Source organism: Vombatus ursinus, unplaced genomic scaffold (assembly GCF_900497805.2).
Source record: "Vombatus ursinus unplaced genomic scaffold, bare-nosed wombat genome assembly UNPS02014781.1, whole genome shotgun sequence".
Taxonomy (NCBI): Eukaryota; Metazoa; Chordata; class Mammalia; order Diprotodontia; family Vombatidae; genus Vombatus; species Vombatus ursinus.
This window is the reverse complement of record NW_020954559.1, coordinates 17876384-17903776: the sequence shown is the minus strand read 5'-3', so window position 1 is coordinate 17903776 and position 27393 is coordinate 17876384. Positions and strand designations below refer to the sequence as shown.

Genomic DNA, 27393 nt, shown 5'->3' with positions numbered 1-27393 from the left:
TAGCACTACTTTATGATTCTGGCTTAATCCTGTTAACTTCTGGTTTTTGTTGTTGTTGTTGTTCAGTCATTTTTCAATTGTGTCCCACTCTTTGTGATCCCACTTGGGGTTTTCTTGGCAAAGATACTGAGAGTGGTTTGTCATTTGGAACGGAAGGAAACAGGGTTAAGTTACTTGCCCAGGTCTGAGGCCAGATTTCAACTCAGGAAGATGAGACTTCCTGACTTCAGGCCCTATCCACTATGCCACCTAGATGCCCTCAGACTTTTGGATATATGCTCACTTGCTCATTTCCAAATGGAATACTGGAAAGAGCCCTGGCTCCAGAAGTTAGAGGACCTACCTAATATGCTTACTACATATGTGATCTAGGTAAGTCCCACTTCTCTGGGCCCCAGAAAATAAGCTACCTCCCAACACATCCAACCCTTGGTCCAAGGGTTTGGACCAAGCCCTTTCTGGGGAGGAACTGTACAATGATAACTGGATGTTGTACTAGCAGCAATGTGAAGGAGCCATTCAGTTTTAATCCCAGTAAGCAAGGCCTATATTAGACTTCCCTTTTCCTACTGCTCATGTGAGTGCCCACTCCTCTGACACTAAGATACTACTGTCACTGGAGCCCTTATTTCTACCCCTGACCACCACTGTCCACCACTACTAGAACCCCAATCTGTTCCATCTTCCTGCTTCTGCTTACCAGTACTAGAGCCTGAATTTGGACCTCCTGCTGTCCACCACTAATGGGATCCACATCTTTGCCTTCTGCCCATTAGCTAACACTGCAGGGACCAGTGTTTGTCCCTACTGTCCCTACCCAGCACCTCTGGAGTTAAATCTGTGCTCACTGCCCACTCTGCCAGGGCTAAATGCTCTGCTGCCCCATACCAGGACAAAGTGTTGCCAGAGGCCAAAGAGCTATCTTACTGTAAATCTGAGGCATCATTTTGCCTCCCATATAGGGTTGTTGCTCCTGGCTTACGCTTCCACTATGCCCCTGTATTATACAGGAGCTCTGTGGGTTCCACTGCTGCTAGGCTGAACTAGGACCTGCCTCTGCCCTTTTATGGTAGGTCTGGGTACTGCAAATCAGAGTGTCATTGCCCCTGGCTTGTCCGCCATATTTGCTGAGGTCAGGAAATGCCACATGGAATGACTCAGCAAATTCCAAAAAATTCTGGCTGATCATTCCAGAGTTTAGGTTCCCTTCTATTAGTGATCATCCTCTCTAACATATTAAATTCCTCCTACTGCCAGCCAGACCCAACTGAGAGATCCTGACTTCTCAAACTAACTAGACTGCCACCAAGAATAGGAATTCCTCAGCTCATGAACAACTGTTCAGGAAAAGACATAAATCAACCAAACAAAAAACTCATTTATGCCAATACATGGGCTCTACTTGCCATGTTCAAGTATTCCACTGTTGGAGACTGTCTGGAAATTCCACAGAGAATTAATAGTTCACAGTTAACAAATTAGTGGGAACTTTTTAAACTGATGCAGCACCCCTGCCTGTACTCAGCTAATGAAGTGGGGGGGAGTAAAGGTGGTACATGGGGACAACAAGGTGGTGCAGTGGAGAGAGCACTGGGCCTGGAATGAGGAAAACCTAAGCCTCAGATATTTACAAACTGCATGAGCTTAGGCAAGTCACTTAACCTCTGTTTGCCTCAATTTCCTCAACTGTAAAAGGCAGCTAATAATAGCACCCACCTCCCAAAGCAGTTGTAAACATCAAATTGGTCTCTGTCATCAACACTGAGTTGGATATGGGTGAATCTGTGGTCTGATGTCCTTCTTTCCTCAACAACCAAGTAATATCTCACTATGGTCATATTTCCCATAAGACTCAACATTTGGAAGGAAAAAAAGAATAAAGCGAACTAGGCATAAGGAAGAAAACAATACATTTAAGCATGTGACAAATATGTATGAGGAGTAGTTGATCCATAGGTAAGGGCCAGGTATAGATAGCTTTGAATACCAGCCTAAGAAATTTGGACTTTATTCTTAAACAATGGAGAGCCACTGACAGTTTTTGAGCAGCGGGATAATGTGTATGAAATGACATTTGACAATGGGTACAGAGTGAATGGAGGAGAAGAAAAGCTAGAGACTGAATGAGGAATTAAAAAGTCATCTCAACAGATCAAGTAGGAATTAGAGTCTGGCCTGGTAGATGGCAGCAGGAACAGATGATTAGAGATTTTGTGAATCTGACAACTGACTGGATAGAGCAAGGGAGACAGAAGGGTCAAGAATGACAAAGGCTTTGCAAGATAAATTATTTTTGGTTGCCTTTCAGAATATTGTAGTCCAATGATCTCCTCTCATTTATATTAGAAGCTTTCAGGACTTACTGGTATAATCCTAACTGGTTCTTTGATAACTGAAATCATTCATTCTGGATGCTTGCAATATTTGTTCTTTGATAAGGAAGCACTAGATCTTGGCTGTGAGATCCTTGATCCTTTTCCTTTCGGGATTGTTTCAAAGAACAATAATTCATGTGTATTTTGTATTTTTACTTTTTCTTCTGGTTGCAATAGATCTGGGCAGTTTTTATATAAGATTTCTTGAAATATAGGACTATCTAAGCTTTTTTTTAATTATGGTTTTTCAAGGTGTCTAATGATTCTTAACTTACCTCTCTTTGACTTGTTTTCTAGGATATAATTTTGAAAGCAAGCACCTTACATTTTCTTCTTTTTTTTCAATCTTTTGATTCAGTTCTATTCCTTGTTGTACCATGGAGAAATTGATTTCTTTTTGAGCTGTTCTAATTTTCAGGGAGTCTTTCCTTTTTTCTTTTTACTTTTCATTAATTTATTTTGATTTATTAACAATCACTTCCATAAGCTTTTGAGTTTTAAATTTTTCTCCCCCTCCCTCCCTAAGATGGTGCACAATCTGATATAAGCTATACATATACATTCTTATTAAATATATTTTCACATTAGTGATGTTGTCAGTAAGAATTAGAACCAATAGAACCAGAAAGAGGAAACAAAACACAACAGAAGAAAAAAATAGCAAATAATATGCTTGGATCTGCATTCAAACTCCATAGTTCTTTCTTTGGATGTGGATAGCATTTTCCATCATGAGGCCTTTGGAGATGTCTTAGATCCTTGTATTGCTGAGAAGGGCTAAGTCTATCAAAGTTAGTCACTGCACAACATGGCTGTTACCATATACAGAGTTCTCCTCGTTCTGCTCCCTTCACTCAGCATCAGACCATACAAGCCTTTCCAGGATTTTTCAAAGTCTGTCTGCTCATCATTTCTTATAGCACAATAGTATTCCATTACATTCCAGGGAGTCTACTACTTGAGTAAGATTTGTCACTTTCCACTAATGCATTGTTGTTGGATTTATGAACTGATCCAACCATTCTGGAGAACAATTTGGAATTATGTCCAAAGGACAACCAAATGGTGCATAACCTTGAATGAGTGTTGTCTCAGACAAACTGAGACCTGGGAAAGACTTTAGCTTAAAAAAGGCCAAGATCTCCCACTGCACCAGTCATCCTGATCTATGTCTTGCCACTGTACCCAGATGGCTGTAGAGGAGAAAGTGAGGCTGATGACTTTGGACAGCCCTGCCTCACTTAAACCCAATTCACTTACAAGTCAAGACATCACCCTCCTAATGTCATTGGTCCTCTTCGAGAACAAAGGACAAACAACAACAACAACCACTAGGTCTGTATCCCAAAAAGATCATAAAAAAGGGGAAATGACCTACATATACAAAAATATTTATAGTAGCTTTTTTCATGGTGGCAAAATATTAGAAATTGAGGAGATGTCCATCAATTGGGGAATGATGAAACAAGTTATGGTATACGAATGTAATGGAATACCATTGGGCAATAAGAAATAACGAGCAGGCAGATTTCAGAAAAACCTGGAAAGACTTCTACAAATTGATGTAAAGTGAAATGAGCAAAACCAGGAAAACATTGTACACAGCAACAATTATATCAGCAACATTGTATGATGATCAACTATGAATGACTTAGCTCTTCTCGGCAACACAATGATCCAAGACAAGTACAAAGGACTCATGATGGAAAATGTTATCCACATCCACATAAAGAACTGATGAACTCTGAATGCAACTTGAAGCATACTTTTTTTTAACTGACTTTATTTTTTTCATGATGTTTTTCTTTTGATCTGTTTCTTCTTTCACAACTGTGACTAATATGGAAATATGTTTTACATAATTGTACATATATAACCTACATCATATTGCCTACCATTTTAGGAAGTGTGGGAGGAAGAGAGAAAAATTTGGAACTCAAAATCTTGTAAAAATGAATGCTAAAAATTGTCTTGACATAGAATTGGGGAAAAATAAAATACTATTTAAAAAAAGATTTGTCACTTTCTTTCTAAGCTATTTATTCTTCTTTCATTTTTTCCTCCAGAGACTTTATTTCATTTTTTAAATCTTGTTTCATTTCTTCTAAGTATTCATTTAATTCTTACAGAAAAATCATTTTTTCTCTAAGTCTCTACTTACAATTGTTAGGAAGTTACCCTCTCCTTCTAGGTTGGACTTTTTTGGATCTGTTATAATTCTTTGTATTTATTTGTATATTCTTGTGCCTACTCATGTCTCCAGACATAGTTCCTTAATTGAGAGTTTATTCCAGTGCCAGACCTGCCATGCTTTTAGTAGACAGTCCTTGGTCTCAACCTAAGTCATCTGGGTTCTTGCACTGACCTATAGATTCTCCTGGATCTTTGAGGCTGAGACCAATAGATGTTCAAATTCCTATATTGTGTCTCAAAATTGATACCTCAGAGCCCCTGAGCCTGGGATGTTCCAGGCTTGAGCACTACCATGATTCCATACGTAGCACACTGGTCATTACCACTCACAGTCACTTCCAACTTGTACACTGTAGGTTTCCAACCACTGTGGAGCTTTTTTCAAGGATACCTGCTACTCTCACTGCTTCTGAATGTAGAACATGGCAGGTTACACATGTCTCTGGATGTTCTCTAGTGTGCTGAGAGGCTACTGGTTTATTTGTCTAAGTAAAGTACAAGTGACAGCTTTTTTAGTGAGCCCCCTTTCCTGCTGCCTATAAGTTCTGGTTGACTTTTTGCATAGTTCTGGGGTAGAAGAATTCACTATAGTTATTCATTGGATTTCTAGATCATTATGCAATCTAACACTATTTTTAGTTGTTGCTTCTTTTTTTTGGCTTCTGTCAGACAGCTGTCTTGACTGGAGGTGTTGAGTTGCTGAATTCTATCCTACTGTCTAGTCCTAGTCTCTCTCTCTGACTTCACCAACTATCTATCAGTATTATGGACTGGATATTCCAAATACATCCTGTTCAAAACAGAATTCATTATCTTTTCCTAAAAATCCAACCCTCTTCCAAATATCCTCATTACTATCAAGAACACTTCCATCTTTCTGTCATCTCAGGTTTACAGCCTTGGTATCATCCTTGACCCCTCACTATCATTTACCCTACATATCCATTCAGTTGCCAAACCTTGTAATTTCTACCTCCACAACATCTCTCGAACAACTAAATCTCAGTTCAGTCCCCCATCATCTCTCACTGGGACTACTGCAATAATAATTTCATAATACTCAAGTCTCTTCCTGACCCAAACCAATCACAAAACCATCAAGTGACTTTTCCTTAAAACATAAGTCTATCCAACTATGGAGCTCTCCCCCATCTCAATAAATTCTAATAGTTCTCTCTTATCTCCAGGACTATATATCTCTCTTTGATATTTTTTGTCTTCACCACTGCCTATAAACACAAACAGATTCATTTCTTCCATGCTTCACTTATAGGATAGCAATTCCTGAATCTTAATGCTTTCTTTGGTTTTTTTTTCCTACCCAGGAACAACATGGCTGCAAGAGATTGTAGATATGATACAGAATGATGGAGACATTGAAAAAACAAGACGAGCTCCAACTGACATACGAATGCCTTTCCTTGAAAGGATAAACCCACCCTATGTTGGTAAGTTGAATATGAACAGTTTAAGAACACAATCTACAAATTACCCATAAATCCAATGACCACCCTTATACCACTCTAATCACAAACTAATATTCCCACAACTTAGACCTTATGATCTCAGAATTATACCACTTCCAAGATCTGAAACTTTAAATTCTATTATCCATCCACACCTTTTCATCCCTTCACTCTCAACCTCTTGCCTTCAATAAGACCTATGGTCCATGACCCATCTCTGTTGTCTCTGTCTTCCCCAGTCTGGCTTCACTTGCCTCCACACCTAGCCTTAGCCTCATGTTTTTCCTCTTATATAATTCTTTGGACACTACCCTAGAATCATAGATCATAGGACTTCAAGCTCAAAGCGACCTTAGGCCAACCACCAGGACCTAGTCCAACCCTCCGGTTTTACAAATGAGGCCCAAATGGATAAAATACCAAAGGGCACATAGATAACAAGTACCAAAGCCAAATCTGAAAGCAGATCATCTGACTCCAAATGTTGTCCTGAACACTACACCACATCCCTGAAATTCCTGTGTTCTCAACCCCTAAAAACTCTTCCCTCAATCACTCTCTCTCTGATTTCTTTGTTCTTGCTCCAGGTCTTCTGGAGAAATTCACAAAATTTACTTATTTCAAATATTTAATACATAAACTCAATAAGGCCCTTTCTGCAGTTCTATGGTCTCCTCTAAACTATGTTTATGGACTCCTTATTTCATTTGCATCAGCAATTCTAACAAATCTTTTCTCCTCTTCTCTCACCATCACCCCCAACCACACTATCAGCTCCACTATTTACATTAAATAACCTAGCATTCCACTGAGAACACTGAGCATAGAGTGCTGGGCCTGGAGTCAAGAAGACTCATCTTTCTGAGTTCAAATCTGGCCTCAGACATTTACTAGTTGTGTGACACTAGGCAAGTCACTTCACCATGTTTCCCTCAGTTTCTTCATCTGTACAATGTACTGGAGAAGGAAATGGCAAACCACTCCAGTATCTTTGCCAGGAAAACTCCAAATAGGGTCACAAAGAGTCAAACATGAGTGAATAAAAACAATAAAGTTTAGGAGATAACGTGTTCTCCTCGCTCTCCTACTTCTACAACACTATTTTTTCTGCCTCTTTCACTGGCTTCTCATTCCCCTTAACACATATGCTCTCCCAAGGGTCTATCTTGGACTTGCCTTCCTACTTTCCTTTCTCTCCCTTGGCAATGCCATTCCTTCCCCCATATTATTATATCTTTTGAAAATAAAGAAGTCTAAAGAGTAGGATTGACTTTCTGTTTGTTTTTTTGCCTAAAACAACAAACAACTTTCTTTGGGGTTTCTGTAAGTAATATACTTCATTTAGCAAGGTTAGTAAAATCCTAATTCTGTACCAATAGCTCTTCTGATTTCCAAATAGTTTAAAATATCCAAAAGGAGAGGAATAGGGAAAGGGAATAAGCATTTATATAGCACTTACTATGTGCCAGGCACTGTGCTAAGGGCTTTACAAATATTATCTCATTTGATCCTCACAACAACTACAATGTAGATGCTGTTATTAAGCCCATTTTACAGTTGAGGAAACTGAGACAGGGGTTAAAGAACTTGCCCAGGGCCACACAGTAAGTATCTGAGGCAGAATTTGATATCAGGACTTCCTAACTCCAGGCCCAGCACTCTAGTTACTACACTGAATACAGGAATGGATATTATATTGTCTGCCCATATCTTATTCTTGTTCAGTCATTCTCAGTTATGTCCAACCCTCTATGACCCCGTTTGGGGTTTTCTTGGCAAAGACACTGGAGCATTTTGCCATTTCCTTCTCCAGCTCATTTTACAGATAAGGAAACTGAGGCAAACAAAGTGAAGTGACTTGCCCAGGGTCACATAACTAGTAAGTGGCTGAGGCCAGGTTTGAACTCAGGAAGATGAGTCTTCCTGACTTTATTCCAAGCACTCTATCCACTGTGCCACCTAGCTGCCCCAGGCCTATATCGACCACTCTTCAAATTTCTCATCTCAAATGAGGTGTTTGGACTGGATGATCTCTAAGGTTCCTTTCAGCCCTAAAATTTAATGTTTTATAAGATATACACATGGATATAAACTGCAAACATAATTTATGCTTTTCTTCTTGAACTCTTACAAGGAAAATGGCATGCCCTGTGTATAAAGAGAGTGGCCCAAAAGGTCAGAAACTAGCTTTGAGTTACTCAATTGCCTTCCAAGCTATTGACAGAAGGAAAATGGAACTGAATAGTAAAGCAATGAAGTAATGAAAATAAACTATCTTGCAGGACTGGATAAGGCTAATGAAATGCCTTCACCAAGAGTCCTGAAAACCCATCTTCCTGTGCAACTACTGCCTCCATCCTTTTGGAAAGAAAACTGTAAGGTAAGTGTCAACATGATAGGAAGAAGGAAATGGAGGCCAGGAAAACATGGCAGATGGGACTATATGTTACCCATGCAGAAAACTTGATCAAGTTACATGTCAACTGTGCCACACCTACCAAGAGTAGCTGGAGTTGAGGCCAGAGGGTTCCTGTACCCAGGAAAGTAGGGCAATATGATTCTGCTATCTGCAGAGACATTCAATGCAGAGCTATAACCAGAGTGGGGAGAAGTAGAACATTGCCCCACACATGGCTGAATTTAGAGACAGTACAAAATTGGTATTCCAGGCTTGAAGTGAGTTGCTAATAGCCCCAACTGAAAGGTAGATGTGGGAGAGGTACAGAGATGTTCAGAGTCAGTTCAAACATGTTCATGGCCCCTCTCCCTAATGCCAATAGAAGAGGTGCAGGATAGAAGGCAGCATCCTATATGGAGGCTCCGGTGTCATAAACTCTCAACCCTCCATCTAATAATTCTCTCCCTCCTACCGTTGCACACACACACACACACACACACACACACACACACACACACACATACAGATAACCTCCAGCTCCCAATGCCCTTTCTCCTTTTCAAAGGATCTCACATTTTCTCTCCCTAGCCTGGGACTAAGCCTGTTCTACCATCAGATCCAAGAGGATGAGATAAGTGCACTAGTCACTCTCGATAGCCGAAGCAAACTGCTGGAAAAAATGAGATGGAATAGGATGACATGTGAATGTTGAGGGGTTCACCTCAACAAGGAGAAAGATCACATTTTCATGTTCGGCAAATGAAAGAGGAGATAGTGGAAAAAAGACAACCAAGAAATATGAGATAAGAAAGAAGGGATAAGGGGGAGCTCTCAGCTAACAGCCTTAATTTTTCAGTGAAATACAAAGCAAGGCTCTCAGTTGAGAAAGGAGGGCAAGAAGGAGGTATGGTAGATTTGAAAACATTTGAAAAAAAAAACATTACATAGTGAATAGGACAGTGATTTGATTAGGGAGAGCCTTGCTAAAGTGAGGATCCAGTTGAGATTATGGAAATTAAAGTAGACTCAGAACAATTTCGTGATTTTCTCTAGCTTCATATAGCAGTTCATGGAGGAGTGAAGCCAGTGGATGGCAAGAGTAATCCAAGACTGAAGCCTAGCAGGACAAGATGAGCAATAGGATCAAAGGCAAGGAACTTGATAGAAGAAATCAGTGTAGAGTTGAACTGGCTGACCAAAGGGTCAAGATGGGCAATTGAGGAGAGTATAGTCAGTACAGAAGTGTTGACCTGGGAAAAGATCTAAAGGGTAGAAGACTCAGAGGTCCTAGTAAGGTTAAATAATAAAGTTAGGAGCTGCCTAGGAGGAGAGGTGAAATGATAACACATTATGATAAGGGAATTTCAAAGTTCATGAACATGGAAGTGGAGCACATATGGGTAATGGCAAGATCAAGGATATGAGCATCTTTCTGTGGAACTGAGCTGGGGTGAAGGAGCAGCAGTAGGAGAAATAAGTTAAGGAACTGGGAAGCAAGGGTGTTTGAGGGAGTGATCACAACATGTTGAAGTCCCTTAGTATGAGTACAGGAGCTGGAGAGGAAAGAAAGTATATGAGCCAGGCACTGAACTCATTGAAAAAGAAAGAAAAGCATCATGAAGACCTGTAGATTACTACCAGAATTTTTTTACTGGATAGTAATGTCCTTTTCTTCTGGTCCGTTTGTTAACTTAGGAGAAGTCTACTGCTCCTGCATCCGCCCTTAAAAGTTGTCGTTTTTTCTTGATTCCAAGATGTTGTACACAGAGAAGCTTCAGCTTATCCCAGCCAGTCAGTCAACATGCATTTATTAAGTGTTTACTATGTGCCAGGCACTGTGTTAAGTGCTAAGGAAGCAAAAGAAAGGCAAAAACACAATCTCTGCCTCAAGAAGCTCAAATTTAAGTTAGGGAAGGTAGCATGCAAATAACTTTGTACATAAGAAACTATATACAGGGCAAATGGAAAGTAATGTCAGAGGGAAGGTGCTGTAGGGATATAGTAAGGACAAGGAAAAGCATCCTTTATAAGTTGGAATTTGATATGAATTTTGAAGGAAGACAAGAAATCTAGGAGTTACAGGTGAAGAGGAAGAGCATTCTACACATGGAGACAACCTGTGCAAAGAGACTATCCAGAGATAGAGCTGTATGTGAGAAGCAGCAAATAGGCCAGTGTAACTGAATCATAGACGGTGGCGAGGGTAAAGAAGAACAAGAAGACTGGAAAAATAAGAAGGCACCAGGTTGCCACCGTGGGTTTCTATAGACAAGGGTTCCACTTTCCCCCACATAAGCCAAAGCTTGCCATCACCCTGGAGTACGCCCACCCCAGGCTAAGCTAGATAGAATGTGACATACATGTGGTTCAACTTAAACCAATTATGTAATACTAAATTAATTACTAGTATTACCTAGACGGCATGAATAAATATGATGCAACTTCTGGTGTCCTAGACAGAGCGGCTTTATTTTTTTTTTCACAAAATAAAACATTAAGACAAATTCTGATCTAAAATAGAGTTACAAGCTTTTCTGGGAGACAGAAAACTATTCATTCTTGTCATTGTGATCACACCCATAATCAAATTGGCATTAACCATATTCAGGTAGAAATAACAAAGGATATCTCAGCTACACAACAGAAATTAGAAGAAAGCAAACATACACTGACAAAAGATGTTAGTTTTAGCTTAAAACTTTTTCAAACACTTATGCTATGCCTACATAGAATTTTGGACTTTGTATATGTGAAGGGCATAGTACTTAGGCAAATTTATTGTTGTCTATTTCAGAGAAACTTGAGTTAATTATGGATAAATGTAAAGCAAAAGCATGTGTTAATGAACCTGATTTGAAAGTAAACAAAAAGAATATTCAGTTACAGTTACATGATAGGACTAGGAATAGAGATTGGACCAGTAAATATAGAGAATTTGCTCTTCCAATGCAAATCAGCACCTTCTCTGCAGCTAGCAATCTTAGAAAATTATCTTCATCACTGAAAATTTAAGTGACCTTCTTAGGGTCACATAGCCAGTAAGTATCACAGGCAGGACTTGAACTCAAGTGTTCCTGATTTCAAGGACAGCTCTACACAGCTGTGTACTGGAGTCAGTCCATACCCTCTCATAAGAAAAGACTGCTAAATTTTCAGTGTGAGCATTTAAACCTCGAAAATCAGCAAAGGCTACAATCAGGGTTTTATTGATTGCTTTGAACATTTTCTAGGCTAAGAAAATGATGGAGGAAATGTTAATAACATTGATTAAACTCAAAAGTATGTCAAGTGTACTTATTTCTTTTCTGGAAAGTGAGCTGTTAAACATTTACCAGGACAATCCTAGATGTCCACCACATTCTCTCTCTGCCTACATGGTAGGCATGCTAAATGCAATACTTTGTGTTTATCTTTCTCTTGCATTTTATTTTACTCCTTTTACCTACTCCAGATAATCTATGTGGCCAGAAATATCAAGGATAACATAGTGTCCTTCTTCCATTTCCAAAGGATGAATAAAGGACTTCCAGATCCAGGAAGCTGGGAAGAGTATTTTGAAACATTCTTGGAAGGCAAGGGTGAGTGAGGTACAGGAAAATCAGCTTCTCCAGCACCTAAAGGAATATAGTATTTCTGTTGTAAAAAAAAAAAATGAGGTGAACATACATGGGCCCTGAAGCTTACTGCAGGACTGGTAACATTGGAAGTACCAAGGGATTGGGATTTCAAGGCTGTTTATATGCAGGATACAATTTGGGAACCCCCTTCATTTTCTCTACGAGAAAGTGTTTCAACCAGAGACATCATTTAGCATAAACAAATGTGACAATGGCAATAGGCAGCATTTAATTTTAAATCAGTTACTTTATAATCTATATTAATTTTTAATATGCAACCATGCTTTCAAAACTACATCCAAGTCATAACTTTCTTGCATATGTTTTAATAAACTCTCCCACAGCAATGATCATTGCGGAATTACAGTTTTGGAGGTATGGGAGGTCTATGACTTGCCAATGATTTGAGTTATTTTAACTCTTTTAGTTGTATAATTTTAACCCTTTTAAGATAATCTACCATTTTGACAATACATTTAGTAAATATGACCTGTTATATATCACAGTTGTACAGTGGATAGGATGCCAGCCCTGAAGTCAGGAGGACCTGAGCTCCAATCCAGCCTCAGACATTTACTAGCTATGTGACATGCTAGGCAAATCACTTAACCTCTCTGTGCCTCAACTGTAAAATGAGCTGGAGAAGGAAAAAGTAAATCATTCCAGTATCCTTACCAGAAAAAACAAACAAACAAATGGGGTCACTAAGAGTCAGACATGACTAATCAACAAAACAACAGTAAAAACTTATCACAAATTTTGTCTGCAATGTAAGATTAAATTTGCAGCTTCATGTCACAAGTCAAAATGATAAGCCACATAAGAATTTATTTTTTTTTCTTTTTTAGATTCAAAATTCATAATTCAACACCTTTCTCCTTGCTTTCATAGTGAGTCCACTGACTTGTTGCCACTTCACATTTAGCTGAACTTAATCTTTATTTCATTAAGAAAGATATCAATAAGTTTGCTAGAGTAGTATGTTCAACATCCATAAGGCATAGAGTGTTGTTGCTGCTGTTGTTTGCCCTTCGTTCTCAAAGAGGACCAATAACACCATGAGGGCGATGTCTTGACTTGTACATGAATTGGATTCAAGTGAGGCAGAGCTGCAAAGTCATCAGCCTCACTCTCTCCTCAAGTCACTGGACTTCGATGACTCTGGAGGAAAGTATAGAAATAATCCTCAGACCTAAAGTAACTTTTTGCTATGATAATTAACATATCTTAACATTATAGAAATTTGTTTTTCATGAGATACATTGGGTATAGAAAACATCTCTATACTGTACTTAATGTTAGTTTTAATTTTCAAATTTTCTTTCTCCTTGTGCCAACAGTGAAACTAATTCAATTACTCTGACTACAGAAAGCTTGGATGAGTGACCAAGGTGAACATATGAGAGGAAGACAACCTTAGGGATTAGTAGATTTGTATTGTGGCTTCCTAATTGAGTCAAAAGATTATAATCCATTCTCAGTTTCTATGCATAGTGTTCAATTCCAAAATAGTTCTGTGGCACAGTTGGTTATGTACTGGACCTGGAGTCAAGAAAACCACAGTTCAAATCCAACTTCAGAAACTGAGCTAGTTGTGATCCTGGGCAAGTCACTTAACCTGTCTGCCTCAGTTTCTTCATCTGTAAAAGGGGATTTATAATACCACCCACCTCCCAGGGTTGTCGTGAGGATACGATCAGATTTGTAAAATGTTTTGCAAACCTTAAAGTCTTATACAAATGCTACTAGCTATTATTATTATTATTATAAATTTAAAACCTTCCACCATGTTCTATCTCTCTGATTTCTCATCTAGTTCTAGAACAATTCAGGGCCTCTGAAATGGGATTCCTAATCATTCAAAAGATTAGCCAAGGGGCAGCTAGGTGGCGCAGTGGATAGAGCACCGACCCTGAAGTCAGGAGGCCCCAAGTTCAAATCCGACCTCAGACCAAACACTTGACACTTACTAGCTGTGGGACCCTGGGCAAGTCACTTAACCCCAGTTGCCTAGAAAAAAATTAGCCTAATAATCCTCACTGGAAAAACCACGAGGATAGAGAATGTCTATTGTCCAGTACATTAAATGCACTTAGACAAGCAACCCACATAGCTCATCCATCGGCATATAATTATAATGATAATAATAATAGCTAGCATTTATGTAGTGGTTTAAGGTTTGATATGTGCTTTATAAATACATGTGCATACATAAATGCACGCAGAGAGTTTTATGCAGTTTTTTTTTAATTGATCTCAATCTTCTCTCTGAAACTAAAGAACATCTTTTTAACATCCCATTCTTCTGGCAAAGTTGTATACAACTGCAATTGCAAGTCATAGATTACCACAATCTCTAGTAATTTAAAGTTTAAAACCATTCAAAGGGAGAAAAAAAGAGGCACATAATAGGTGTGAGAAAGCTGCAACAGTTATAGATAAGTAATTGTGTAGGAATTGTTATGTAAACATTATCACCAGAGAAATGTTTGACCAGGAAAAAGCAAAGATGTGGCAAGAGGAATGTTAATTAATGGCTAACTAATGAACAGGCCACATACTCCACTGATATCTAGGCAATATCAAGAGACACAAAAAAAGATCCCCTTTACTCAGTATATTGAGTAGATACCCCAGTATCATATTTATGAGACAGATAAAAGAGACCCACAGTATGGAGAGGGATGAAGGGCTAAGTGCCATGTGCATTATTAAAGGGATTATTCACATCAATGGGAACACAGAATTATTGAGGTATTAAAGAAAATAAACCTCCCAGGGTTTTCCCAAGCCACATCCATGCCTTTAGAGCTGTCCTGACTTCCTTGAGGAGGGTCAGAAAGCTGGTGACCAAGCAGCACCAATTCAACCTCCCAATAAGCGTGTACTTTATTGGACACACGTTAAAAATATCAGTCACATATGACCAACTTATGCATAGGTGAAATACATAACCACTGACATATTGTGATTTAAGAGATGTGGCCAAAGTCTCCACATTCAAAAATATCACACCCCCTGGGATGCCACAGGGCTTATCAATCATGATAGTCAATCAACAAGCATTTCTTAAGTGTTTACCACATGTCAGGCACTCTGATAAGTGCTAGGGACACAAAGAAAGGTAAAAACTCAATTTCTGACCTCAAGTTGCTCACACTTTAATGGGAGAGACAACAAGATATATAAAGGGTAGGGAAGAAAGGCACTAACAGTGGACTCAATAGTTTCCACACACACACACATTGAAATGCAAATACTCCTGGAACAGGTAACGCGTTAATCTGTCACTAATGTCTTAAAGGGAATGGTACTATGATATTGCTCTCTAATGTGACAGAATAAAAAATAACCCTCCAAGATACAAAACAGACATGTTGATAGAAGGAAATGTGGAGAGATGTTGAATGTACCAAGTTCTGAGTACCAACATGAGAAAAATGAGGTGTTCTGCAAGAAGAGATAAGATCAAAATCAAACATCTCTTGCTTTATAGCTTTAGTTGGACTCAGCCCTGCTCTCACATAGGTATTCCAAATGTCAAGTTTAGTCAGTTGGCATTAGGCAGGCAAGATTTAACCACCACAGTTGCCAAGAGGTAAGAGGTTAACTGGACAATAAACACCAGAAACAGAGTTTGGGATGCAAGATGTCAGAATAAAAAGAAGTGAAAAGCAAAAAGACGGTCAGAATCAAGACCAATGTTGACACCAGAAAGTCTGAAGAAATGGGGTCTGCAGAATCAGGGGCCAAGGCCCAGGTCAGTTCCTGTATGAGTCAGGAACAGACCATGTAGTGCAAGTGTGCTTCTGCCAAACACTCTCTTTGCCTCTTGTCCCAGCGAGTAAGTAGCAGGGGACATACCGTCCTTTACTATTTGTGACCAAGATAACCATGTTCCTCTCTTTCAGGTTTATGGGGATCCTGGTATGATCACGTAAAAGGATGGTGGGAAGCAAAAGACATTTACCCCATTCTCTACCTCTTCTACGAAGACATTAAGAAAGTACATAATAATTTGGATTGTGACTATATATCTATTTTACCTACCATTTCAATTTTATGAAAGTAATGAAGAAGGCTAAGATGTAACATGTCATAATGAATAGAGTGCTGGTCTTGGAGTCAGGAAAACCTGAATTCAAATCCTGCCTCTGATTTACTAACTGTGTGACTGAGGGCAAGTCAAGTAACCTTTCTAAACCTTAGCAAACTCTTTGGGTTGCACACTCCCTTTACATTCTTAAAAATTATTGAGGACCCCCAAAGAGCTTTCTTTATGTGAGTGGTATCTATCAATATTTACCATATTAGAAATTATAATTGGTACATTTTAAAATATTTAATTTCTTTAAAAATAACAAAAATCATTACATATTATACATTATTTTACTTTTAAAAACTATATTTTCCAAACCAAAACCTAATAGTGAAAAGAATAGATTTTTGAAGTTTTTCATATCTAAGTAATATCTGGCTAATATTAAACAGCTAGATTCTCATATCTTCTTCTACATTTAATCTGCTGTGATAAGTCATTTTGGTTTATACCTATGAAGAAAATTTTGCCTCACACAGGGAAAAGGGAAAGAATTTTTCATAGGCAAATAATATCTTAGTATTAATATGAAAAGGCAGCTAGATGACGCAGTTGACAGAGTGCTGGGCTTAAAGTCATCTTCTTGAGTTCAAATCTGACCTTAGATGCTTACTGGCTATGTGACCCTGGGCAAGTCACTTAACCTTGTTTGCCTCAGTTTCCTTTTCTGTAAAATGAGCTGGAGAAGGAAATGGCAAATCATTCCAGTAACTTTGCCAAGAAAATTCCAAATGGGGTCGTGAAGAGTCGGACACAACCAAAACAACTGAACAATAACAAATTATTATGAAAATAATTTTGACCTCACAAACCCCTGAAAGGGTCTCAAGAACCTCTACAAACTACACTTTGAGAACCAATGATCTAATCTAATCTCCTCATTTTACATACAAGGAAACTAATGCCCAGAGTTAAAATAACTTATCTAAAGTCAAATTTGTATAAATTAGACATAAACCCAAAGTGGCCTACATTGCCTTGAATCTGTACCTACTACAAAATTTTAATTGTGCACAAGTCAATTAGCACCTACAAAAGGTTTATCCAAATAAGGAATCTAACAAATAAAATACTAGAAACCAAGTGTTCTAAAAATCCAGATTTCTAGCATCTTTCAAGAGCATTTCAAGAGTTATTAATAATTCACAATAAAGTATTCTCCAGTAATCACTTTGCTATGCATTTCATCATATATCTGCTGGGGAGAGAAAAGTTACTTGGCTCTTTCCCAGGGACGCTCAATTCAATCCATTTAAAACAAGGCATTTTCGTTTCTTCTGTATTTATGTTTATTATCATCTCTGTCCCTTTCATGTTTAAATAAGTACTAATGTCTTGATTCTCCAAACTCTTTTCTAAGGCCTTTCATTCTAACATTTGAATGATGTAGTAATTGTCTATATCCTAAATTTCTTCACTGGCTACTGTTCTCCATTATTCTTCACATGATTTTCTTCTTTTCTCTTTTCCTCCCTCCCTTCTTGTCTCTGCCCTACAGCTGCCTTTATTTCCAGATACACTTCATTACCCTCCTTTTGGAATATGATGGTAGTTTGTGCTCCCCTCTATTGGTCAAGTATATGTGCTCTATGCCCAGCTTAGAATGAGTGTAGGACCTCAAAACTATATCATCTCTGATAGAATTTTTGGCAATGATTTCAGGCTTCCCACTCACCTAACCCACAATAAGTGTCTAACTCCGTCCCCAAGAACATATGAACCCTACGGAAAATCCCCATAGAGGTTCACATCCTTAGACTCAGTCAATAGGAGTTACCTAACTTAACCCCTGGGGCATAACCTAAAGGTTTCACAATACCAGAAATAAGGAAGATCTCCAAACACTTTAGGGGAAATGTTCTTGAGGTCACTGACTACTACAACAAACTGCTCTCAGAAAATTCAGAGAAGGCGTCGGGTCTGAAATACAGCTCATAAGCTAGTAGAGATAACCAGCTATGAATGGGGACCAAGTGTTGTTTTTATAGCCTGTGTCTGTCTATGCTATGGCATTAATGATAGTAATGGTAAATGATAGTAAATGATATTAACTAAAGCTAATCCAAAGCTGGGAAGCAGATCAGGAGCCAACCCAAAGGCACCACTAGCAAGGATGCCTTGAAATTCATTCAAGTCACTACCTCAGATGGAAAATCTCCTCTATGCTTCCTACTGAAGCAATTGCCAATCAAAAGAATGACTAGCCCAGGAACTAAAGGAGGGAGTAGGTTAGCTACCTTAGGGTAATGGTAAATAGAATGGAGTAAGAGATTGATAAATAATAATAATAATAATAACTAGCATTTCAATTGTGCTTTAATGTTTGCAAAGCACTTTACAAATATTATCATGACTGATCCTCATAATAGGGAAGTGCTGCAATGATCCCCATTTTATGGATGAGGCAACTGAGGCAGACAGAGGTTAAATGGCTTATCCAGTGTTGCACAGCTACTCCTGTTTCTCAGGCCAGATTTAAACTTAGATGGTGCAGAGGACAGAACACCAGGTCTGGAATTGGGAAGACTTAAATTCAAGTCTGGCCTCAGACATGTACTAGCCGTTTAACTCTGGGCAAGTCACTTAACCTGTGCTTGTCTCAGTTTCCTTATCTGTAAGGTAAGAACAGTAATAGAACCTACCTCCAAGGGTGGTTGTGAGAATTAAATGAGATAATAATTGTAAAGCACCTAGCATAGTGCTTAGTATATCATAAGTGCTATATAAATGTTCACTATTATCACTGTTGCTGTTATTGTTATTATTATTATTATTCCAGGTGCAGTATTCTATCCACCATATCACCTATTTGGCACCTCTGAAAAGGCAAAAGAAAAATCTCTACTGTGATATCTTAAGGGTTGCTTCCTTCCCTCCACACAGAAAAAAAAAAGACTATCTGTCACATATATGCCTCTTAAACTGTATGACAGCAATATTAACCCCTTCCCTTATCACTAATATGCTGCATGAAATAGGATTAAAGTTTAAACAAAATTTCAAAGTTTACAAATTAAGCACTAACCAAGAATCAGAATCTTGTTTCTGATGGAAGTGGTATTGCCCAAGACCTTTTGAATAGAACTTTCTGTTAGAAATCTCAGATAACCTCAAAACTGACTTAGGTCTTCAGAACAACATGTAAGTAGAACCAAGAGGTTTGTAAAGAGATGCATCACAATTCCCATGGTTAGTGCTCTGCTGTGATGCCAGCTATGACATTTGATCTTAATGCAGAATGAAGAAGTTTTTATTTCTCCTTCCATTCTCTCTGCAGCATCCCAGGCGGGAAATTGAGAAAGTGATGGAATTCCTGGGGAAGAACCTGGATGAAAAAGTTTTAGATAAAATTGTCTATTATACTTCATTTAATGTAATGAAGAACAATCCTATGTCAAACTATACATTAAGTTCCCTGATGAATCAGTCTGTATCCCCATTCATGAGGAAAGGTAATGTATATGTTCTTTTACTAAGAAAATTAAGTTTCTTCATTATTGTCAATGCTTTAAATTGGTATAGGGAAGGGAATAAGCATTAATAAAAATAATAATTTGTTTAGTTGAGTAGTTGTATCCAACTCTTTGTGACCCCATTTGGTGTTTTCTTAGCAAAGATACTGGAGTGGTTTGCTATTTTCCTTCTCCAGATCATTTTACAGTTGAGGAAACTGAGGCAACCAGGGTTAAGTGACTTGCCTACAGTCACACAGCTAATAAGTGTCTGAGACTGGATTTGAACACACATCCTCCTGAGTTCAGGTCTGACATTCTGTCCACTACATCACCTAGCTGCCATAATAATAATAATAACAATAATAATAACAATACCTAATGTTTATATAGCATTTACCAAATGCCAGGCACTATGCTAAGTGTTTTACAATTATCATCTCACTTGATCTTCACAACCTTCAGAAGTATGTGCTATTATTATTTCCATTTTACAGATGAAGAAACTAAGGTAAACAGAGGTTAAGTGACTTGCCCAGGGTCCCACAGCTAGGAAGTATCTAAGGACAGATTTGAACCCAGGTCTTCCTGAATCCAGAACCAGAGCTCTATCCACTGTGCAACCTATAGTCACTACTATGTGCCAGGATCTGTACTAAGCACTGGATTGGTGATTTCACTGGTACAGAAAACTCTGAGGTGAGGGAATGTTCACAATCAATGCAGCTGAGCACTTTCTCAGCAACTTAGAGTGTCAGAGAGTCATCCAGAGTACTGAAGTAACTGCCCAGGATCACATAGCCAATATGTTTCCCAACAAGTCTTCTTGGCTTGAGGGCAACTCGCCATCCACCATCCCATTAGGGTACTCAATATTTTAAATACTAATATTAATTCATAAAGCACTTTTCTATCATTCAAACTCGAGATGGCACAGTGTATAAAATATGGTTTTCTTAAATGAAACATTGCTTTACTCTAGAATTACTTATCACTTATGGACACTGAAAAAGAGATAGACACTTAACATTGCATCCATGAATAATGTCTAATGGGATAAATGAGGATCTTAAACTTAGGATAGATATAGAAGGAAGGAAGGAAGAATGGAAGGAAGAAAGGAAAATTCTTTGAGCATTAAAACATTCCTTCTTAAGAAATCGTGTTCAGTACATGGTGATAAAATTATATAAAGATGAATAGAGTTTAGCCACTAGGGGTGCTACTACCCAATTAACCAACACTTGAGTTGTTCATTCGTTTCAGTCATGTCCAACTCTTCATGAACCCACTTGGGGTTTTCTTGGTAAAGATACTGGAGCAATTTGTCATTTCCTTTTACAGCTCATTTTACAGGTGAGGAACTAAGGTAAACAGAGTCAAGTGACTTGCCCAGGGTCACACAGCTAGCAAGTATTTCAGGCCAGATTTAAACTCATCATGATAAGTCTTTCTGACTTCAGGCCCAGTGTTCTATACACTGCACCACCTGGCTAAGTTCTGGCTAGCTCATGCTCATTCTAGCAGTTGTATGCTTTAGCCAACACCAGTAAGGGGTGCTTAGGAAGAATGCCAAGCTCTCTGTTTTACAGAGAACTGTCTCTATCCCTCACCTCTGTCTCTTTTGTGGGTCATAGATGCTCACTGCATTAATCTGGGAAGGAGGAGCTAGTATGAATTTATCCAATTAAATTCTTGACTCAAGCCCCCATTCACAGGGAAAACTGTACTCTCATCCCTAGCCTGTTGAATCTCAGTAAACATTTATCACATGAATGTGTCATATTAGAATCAACCACATGTCATGTGTGAAATTTAACAGAAGGCTAAACTGAGGCAATTCTCTAAGAAAGCTATCATTTATGAATGGGAGAATATAACCCAATAATAAAAGATGGGTTCACCTTAATAAAGGATGGCACTACCTCTGACCAGAAGACCCAGAATTGAAGATGTAACTCATTTTTATAAGCATAGAACAAAGATCAGAACAGAAATCATATTATTGGCCAGCATCACCGGGTTGAGGGCACATTATTGGTTACATTAAAGAAAATTGGTATAACCCATATGTGGAATGGAGACCACTTCTCTATCTCTAAGGAATGCTTTTGTGAATTGTATGGGTCCCAGTTGCTTCCTGAATACTGATACTGATAGGGACCCAGGTAATACAGACTCATTGGCACCTGAGGAATAGATAAGATCACCTTAATTGCTAAAGAGAAGAGGTCAATTAGTCCAGCTTCTCAAGAATAAACGTACAAACCTCGTAGGAAATGCTGAAATAATGTTTAATGAGAGTATTGCAAATAGAGTTTTTCTTTAATGATTATGGGCAAGCTTAAGCCTTTGGTATCTATCTTCAAAGAGAAAGGTGATTGAACTTTTGCACACACAAGCTTCTTCACTCAGTGAAAGAGAACAGGCTTCAGGTTTGTTACACAAAATATGGTTACAAAATGAACTCATTTATGGAGTAAAATCAAATATAAAATACAAGATCAGGAAGTAATTCTCTCTCATAAACGGATGGCTTAATTACATACCATATTCAGGACCAAAGGAAATAGACTTGAAATACATTGAAACAACTATTCCATAGGCTATTCACCCCTAAGTTTTCCAAGATGCAGGTTACCATGCTATAAGCATGCCCCAAACCCAGAAGTTACCTGACTCACATCATTCAGGTACCTAGACTTAGGAACTCTCACTCAAGTATCCTCAATGTTTAATTTAGAAAATGGCCTAAGTGCCCCCATTAGCTTTCTCATGGACTGGCAAAGGGTCACAATCAAGTCAGAAGGGGAACCTGAGAAACAGAGGCCCCTCAGCTCATTTCTGGCTCACCCAAAAAGGCAGTGGCCAGCAACCTAGAATCAAATGATTACTCCTCTAGCCACATTTCTCTCTTGCCATGTTCTACTCCCACCTTGTTTCCAGCCTCTCCTGCCTCACCACTGACCCCATGAACCAGCTCCTCTCCAAAAGTATAGATAAGCTTCATCATTAAAGCCTTGTCACAGGAAAAAGGCTGCAGAGCAAAGGCTATTTTGCCTCTTCTCTTTGACCCCTCTTTTCTCAAAATTCATGCACTGGTATTTTGTGTTATTTCCCACATTTTCCCGTCATGGCTTTCCAGGCTTTCCAGATATCCTACTCCCAAGCCCTTCAACTCTAAGAGGCAGCATTGAACAGAGGAAAGAACATTCATTGCCTCTGTTTTCTCATCTGCAAAATAAAAGATTTGAACTAAATGACCTTTGAGGTCCTTTCTGGTGCTGGAACCTTGAACAGCCTACATTATTTGGGTAAGGTCCAACTTCAAAAGTTTTGTAATGCCAACCCAAGACAGGGTTCATGGCTAATTTCCTTCTCCTCTCCAATGAGGCAATATGATAAGAGAGTTATAAGAGCAAAAAGTAAAGGGTTAAGTGGATAGTAGTTTATCCTTAATTAGCCTACTAGTTAACAGGGTATATAATTAATAACAACCTCTAGTTAAGATTCCTACTAGGGGGGCAGCTAGGTGGTGCAGTGGATAGAGCACCGGCCCTGAAGTCAGGGGGACCTGAGTTCAAATCCGGCCTCAGACCAACACTTGACACTTACTAGCTGTGTGACCCTGGGCAAGTCACTTAACCCCAATTGCCTAAATAATAAAAAAATTAAAATTAAAAAAAGATTCCTACCAGGTAGAATAATTAATATCTCTTCCTTCTCATTACAACATTGATCTCTGGACTCTCAATAATAGTGTTTTGAATATCTAGAGATCCTTTCCTTTCCTCTAAAGAGCATAAAGAGCTATAGACAGATGAGCCTAATTTTGCTTAAAACACTTTGTAAGTATAAGCAGTTAGAAACGGAAAGTACAAGTCCTTTAACCATTTTCCTTAAAATATTTAGTTACTCATTAATGAATTTGCTATTCCCAAATCAAATAAAGTCTTTTAGTCTTTCTATACCACTCAAGACTACATTTCTCATGCATTATTCATTACCATACATATCATTCATGTTGACTTAAAAGTGAAACAACCCTGTTATATACACATCCACAGAATTATTTTCTGCATGAATTTTTATAGGAAATTTAGTACAAATACATTTAAGAAAAAAGTTGATACCCCACAAATAAGATCCTGAACTTTTAAATGAGCCAAATTTTAAAACAGAGGCAGGTAGGAGGCATAGTGGATAGAACAACAGGCCTGGAATAAGGAAGATATGAGTTCAAATCCAGCCTCAGATGCTTACCAGCTGTGTGACCCTAGGCAAGTCACTTAACCTATCTGCCTCAGTTTCCTTAACTGTAAAATGGAGGTGAGAATAATAACACCTGCCTCCCAGGATTGTTGTGAAGATCAAATTAGTTAATTTTTGTAAAATGCTTAGCACAGTGACTGGCACATAGTAGGTGCTTAATAAATGCTTGTTTCCTTCCCTCTCCAAAATAAAAATCAGCATACTTTGAATCTTGGAGGTTTTTTAATGACTTGAGTTTTAGCATATATTTGGTATGTTACTATTAATGAAAACTATTTAATGGTTAATAGTGATATCTTACATTTTTATATTGACATGCTATTAATGAAAATAAAGAGAAATGTAGCACCACCCTGTATGGGTGAGGCCAATGAAAGTGAGCTAGTTTGTATGAGCCCAAAGATATTTTAAACCCATGTACAATTTTGTTAGCTTACTATATAAGATTGTTTTCAAGCATTCAAACATCCAGCAAGCATTTATTAAGTAGCTACTGTGTGATTAATATTACACTCTGTGCTAGGGATCCTATACCATGCGAGATGCTAAGGATCCAGTGACTAAAACAAAAGTGTCCCTGCCCTTAGGGAACTTTCACTCTAGCATGGAAATGCATATGTAAGTAAATGAAAAAGATATACTAAATAAATATAAGGCAATTTGTTGGGGGGAGTTTACCAGCTGAGGCAGTCAAGGACAGCTTCATATAGAAAGTGACATGAGCTGGGAAAAAACATACTCTGGGAAAAAGCTGAAATGATTGTAAAATAAGGTTTGCTCTTTCCAAGTTTTGGTGCTGTAAATTTACACATGCGGGATAGATTTTTTTTTTTAAATAAAAAGCATCCTTAATGATTAACATGGTAACAACATAATCTTAGAGAGTCACGACTAGGAGTCCAGGCCAACTCTCTAGCCTCAGTGTCTTCCATAAAATAAGACTGATAATACCTACTCCTCCCTTTCTCATTGAGACGACATGCTAGAGTGGAAAGGGTTCTGATTGGAATAAAGGACCTGGGTTTAAATCCTGCCTCTGTCACTGAATTACATGTGTGACTGTGGACAAGTCACCTAAATGACCTCTGCTGGTGGGACTAGATGGCTTCTAAGGTCCCTCTCAGCTCTAAATCTGTATTCGTATCATCATAGCCATGAAAACTCAACATGCTATTGAGAAGAAAGGAAATAATAATTATCCACTTTTATACAGCACTTTAACATTTTCAAAGCATTTTACACATATCGTTTCATTTCAATCTCACAAAAACCCATGAGGCAGTCACAAACAGGCTTATTATCCTTATTTTACAAAAAAGGAAACTGAGGCTCAGAGAGATTAAATAACCTGTTGATCATTACATGCCTAGTGCCAGATAGGATTTGAACCTTTGTCTTCCTAATGTCAAAGTAGCACTCTACACAACACTATAGCATGTGCACTTAGCGTCATCTGTCTTTATTTTTTGTTTTTGTGCTAGGCAATGAGCTTAAATAACTTGCCCAGGGTCACACAGCTAATAAGTGTCAAGTGTCTGAGGTCGAATTTGAACTCAGGTCCTCCTGACTCCCGGGCCAATACTCTATCCACTGCACCACCTAGCTGCCCCATCTTCTGTTTTTGTTAAATATGCTTACTAATACTTTCATTGCTCTATTTTAGGTGTGATTGGAGACTGGAAAAATTATTTCACTGTAGCCCAGAATGAGAGATGTAATGAAGACTATAGGGAAAAGATGGATGATACTACACTCTCTTTCTCCATGGAATACTAAGAAGGAAAATTTGGAACTGAGACAAAATGATGAAGAATTTTGTACTCACCCAAAGCTTTAAAGTTGAATAGATTGCTGCTAACTATACAATATTCTCATAACAATGCCTTAAAATAAGGAAAAATTTTAGGCTCACTTTTCTAAGCCCTTTTTAGATTAGTCTCCATTGGCTCCAATTACCCCAGGAACTATCCTATTTTTTCATGTTCCTCTCCATAGATCTTTAACATAGGTGCATTTCCATAATGCTACTCATAATAAAATTGAATTTAGTATGTTTCTGACACTTTTATTGAGATTATATATATTCATTTATAGTTATCTTGCTCTCCTCTTTGATTATGTCACAATAATTTACAGGCCACCAAATCCATATATAACCATAGTGTACCTATAGACTCTCAAAATAAGGCCCAAAATGAAAAATATATAAAAAGTTTAGAAAGCATGATGGCTTTTGTGCCAAGTCACTCTACAATCTGAAGGGAGGATTCAGAGATCCTTGGTTCCCCATGTAGCAAAAAAAAAATTTTACATAGACAAATTCACCCCAATCCTCAAGGATACTGATTTCACGTAACTTTCTACTATAGTTAATTTAGGGAATAAAACTTAGAATCACAGACTTTCAGAGTTGAAAGGGACTTTGGCAGTCATATGGTCTCAAAATTAATATATACCCCAAAATGAATTTGTTTCTACAATACAATCCTCCTGACACAGGGTTATTCAGTCTTAAAGGTAGGATAAAACCCAGTGTCTTGTGGTAGCTCATTGACTTAACATCAATTATTAGGAAGTTTTTTCCTGATATCGAGTCTAAATTTGCCTCCACTTCTGCAGCCTATTGTTCCTAGTTCTGCCTTCTGTGGCCAAAAACAATCTATATGATAACCTTTCAACAACTTTGGGGGGGAAGGGGAAGGAATCATATCACCCTGAGTTTTCTCCTCTCCCCCAAGGTAAGATATCACCATCTATTTCAATGGATCTTCATATAACATGGACTTGAGGGTATTAACCATTATGGTAGATTCTTTTGAATATTCTCCAGCTTATCAAGGATATCTCTAAAATGTCATGCTCAGGCAGACTTCAGAAAAACCTAGAAAAACTTATATGAACTGATGCTGAGTGAAATGAGCAGAACCAGGAGAACATTGTACACACTAACAGCCACATTACTTGACCCTTCTCAGCAATACAAGGTTCTAAGACAACTCCAAAAGCCTCACTATGGAAAATGCTATCCACATCCAGAGAAAGAACTATGGAGTCTGAATGCAGATGGAAGCATACTATTTGCTCTCCTTTTCCTTTGTTGTTTAGTTGTATTTCTTCATTCTCATTGTTCCTCCCATTGTTTCTAATTGTTCTTTACATCATGACTAATGGGAAAATATGCTTAATATGCCTGTATAAGTAGAGCCTATATCAGATTGCACACTGTCTTGGGGTGGGGAGAGGAAGGGAGAGAAAACTTAAAAGCCAAAATCTTATGGAAGTGAATGCTGAAAACTAAAAATAAATAAATAAATTATTTTTAAAAAATAAAATAAAATGTCATGCTCAAAATTGTATGTAAATAGTTCAGAAGCTGCCTGACTAGGGCAGAAGGTTATTACCTCCATTTTCTTGGAAGTTATGCCACTCTTAATGAAGCCAACAACTGAATTAGCTTTGGGGGCTACCAATCGTATTGAGCTAGAAATCTACTAAATACCCTACATATTTTTCTGTCTTCA

The 27393-nt window shown here is 38.2% G+C and overlaps 1 protein-coding gene across 1 annotated transcript in view; it reads left to right on the top strand.

Annotated features, from left to right (window-relative positions):
* LOC114046354 (sulfotransferase 1C4-like) overlaps positions 1-25648 on the top strand; it is a 45165-nt gene extending 19517 nt beyond the window's left edge. Inside the window, exons 2-7 of the mRNA XM_027866668.1 lie at positions 5894-6016; positions 8317-8414; positions 11884-12010; positions 15961-16055; positions 19426-19600; positions 25536-25648. Coding sequence (XP_027722469.1) covers positions 5894-6016; positions 8317-8414; positions 11884-12010; positions 15961-16055; positions 19426-19600; positions 25536-25648 — 731 coding nt within the window. The remainder of the gene's footprint in view (positions 1-5893; positions 6017-8316; positions 8415-11883; positions 12011-15960; positions 16056-19425; positions 19601-25535) is intronic.
* The last annotated feature ends 1745 nt before the right edge of the window (positions 25649-27393 follow it).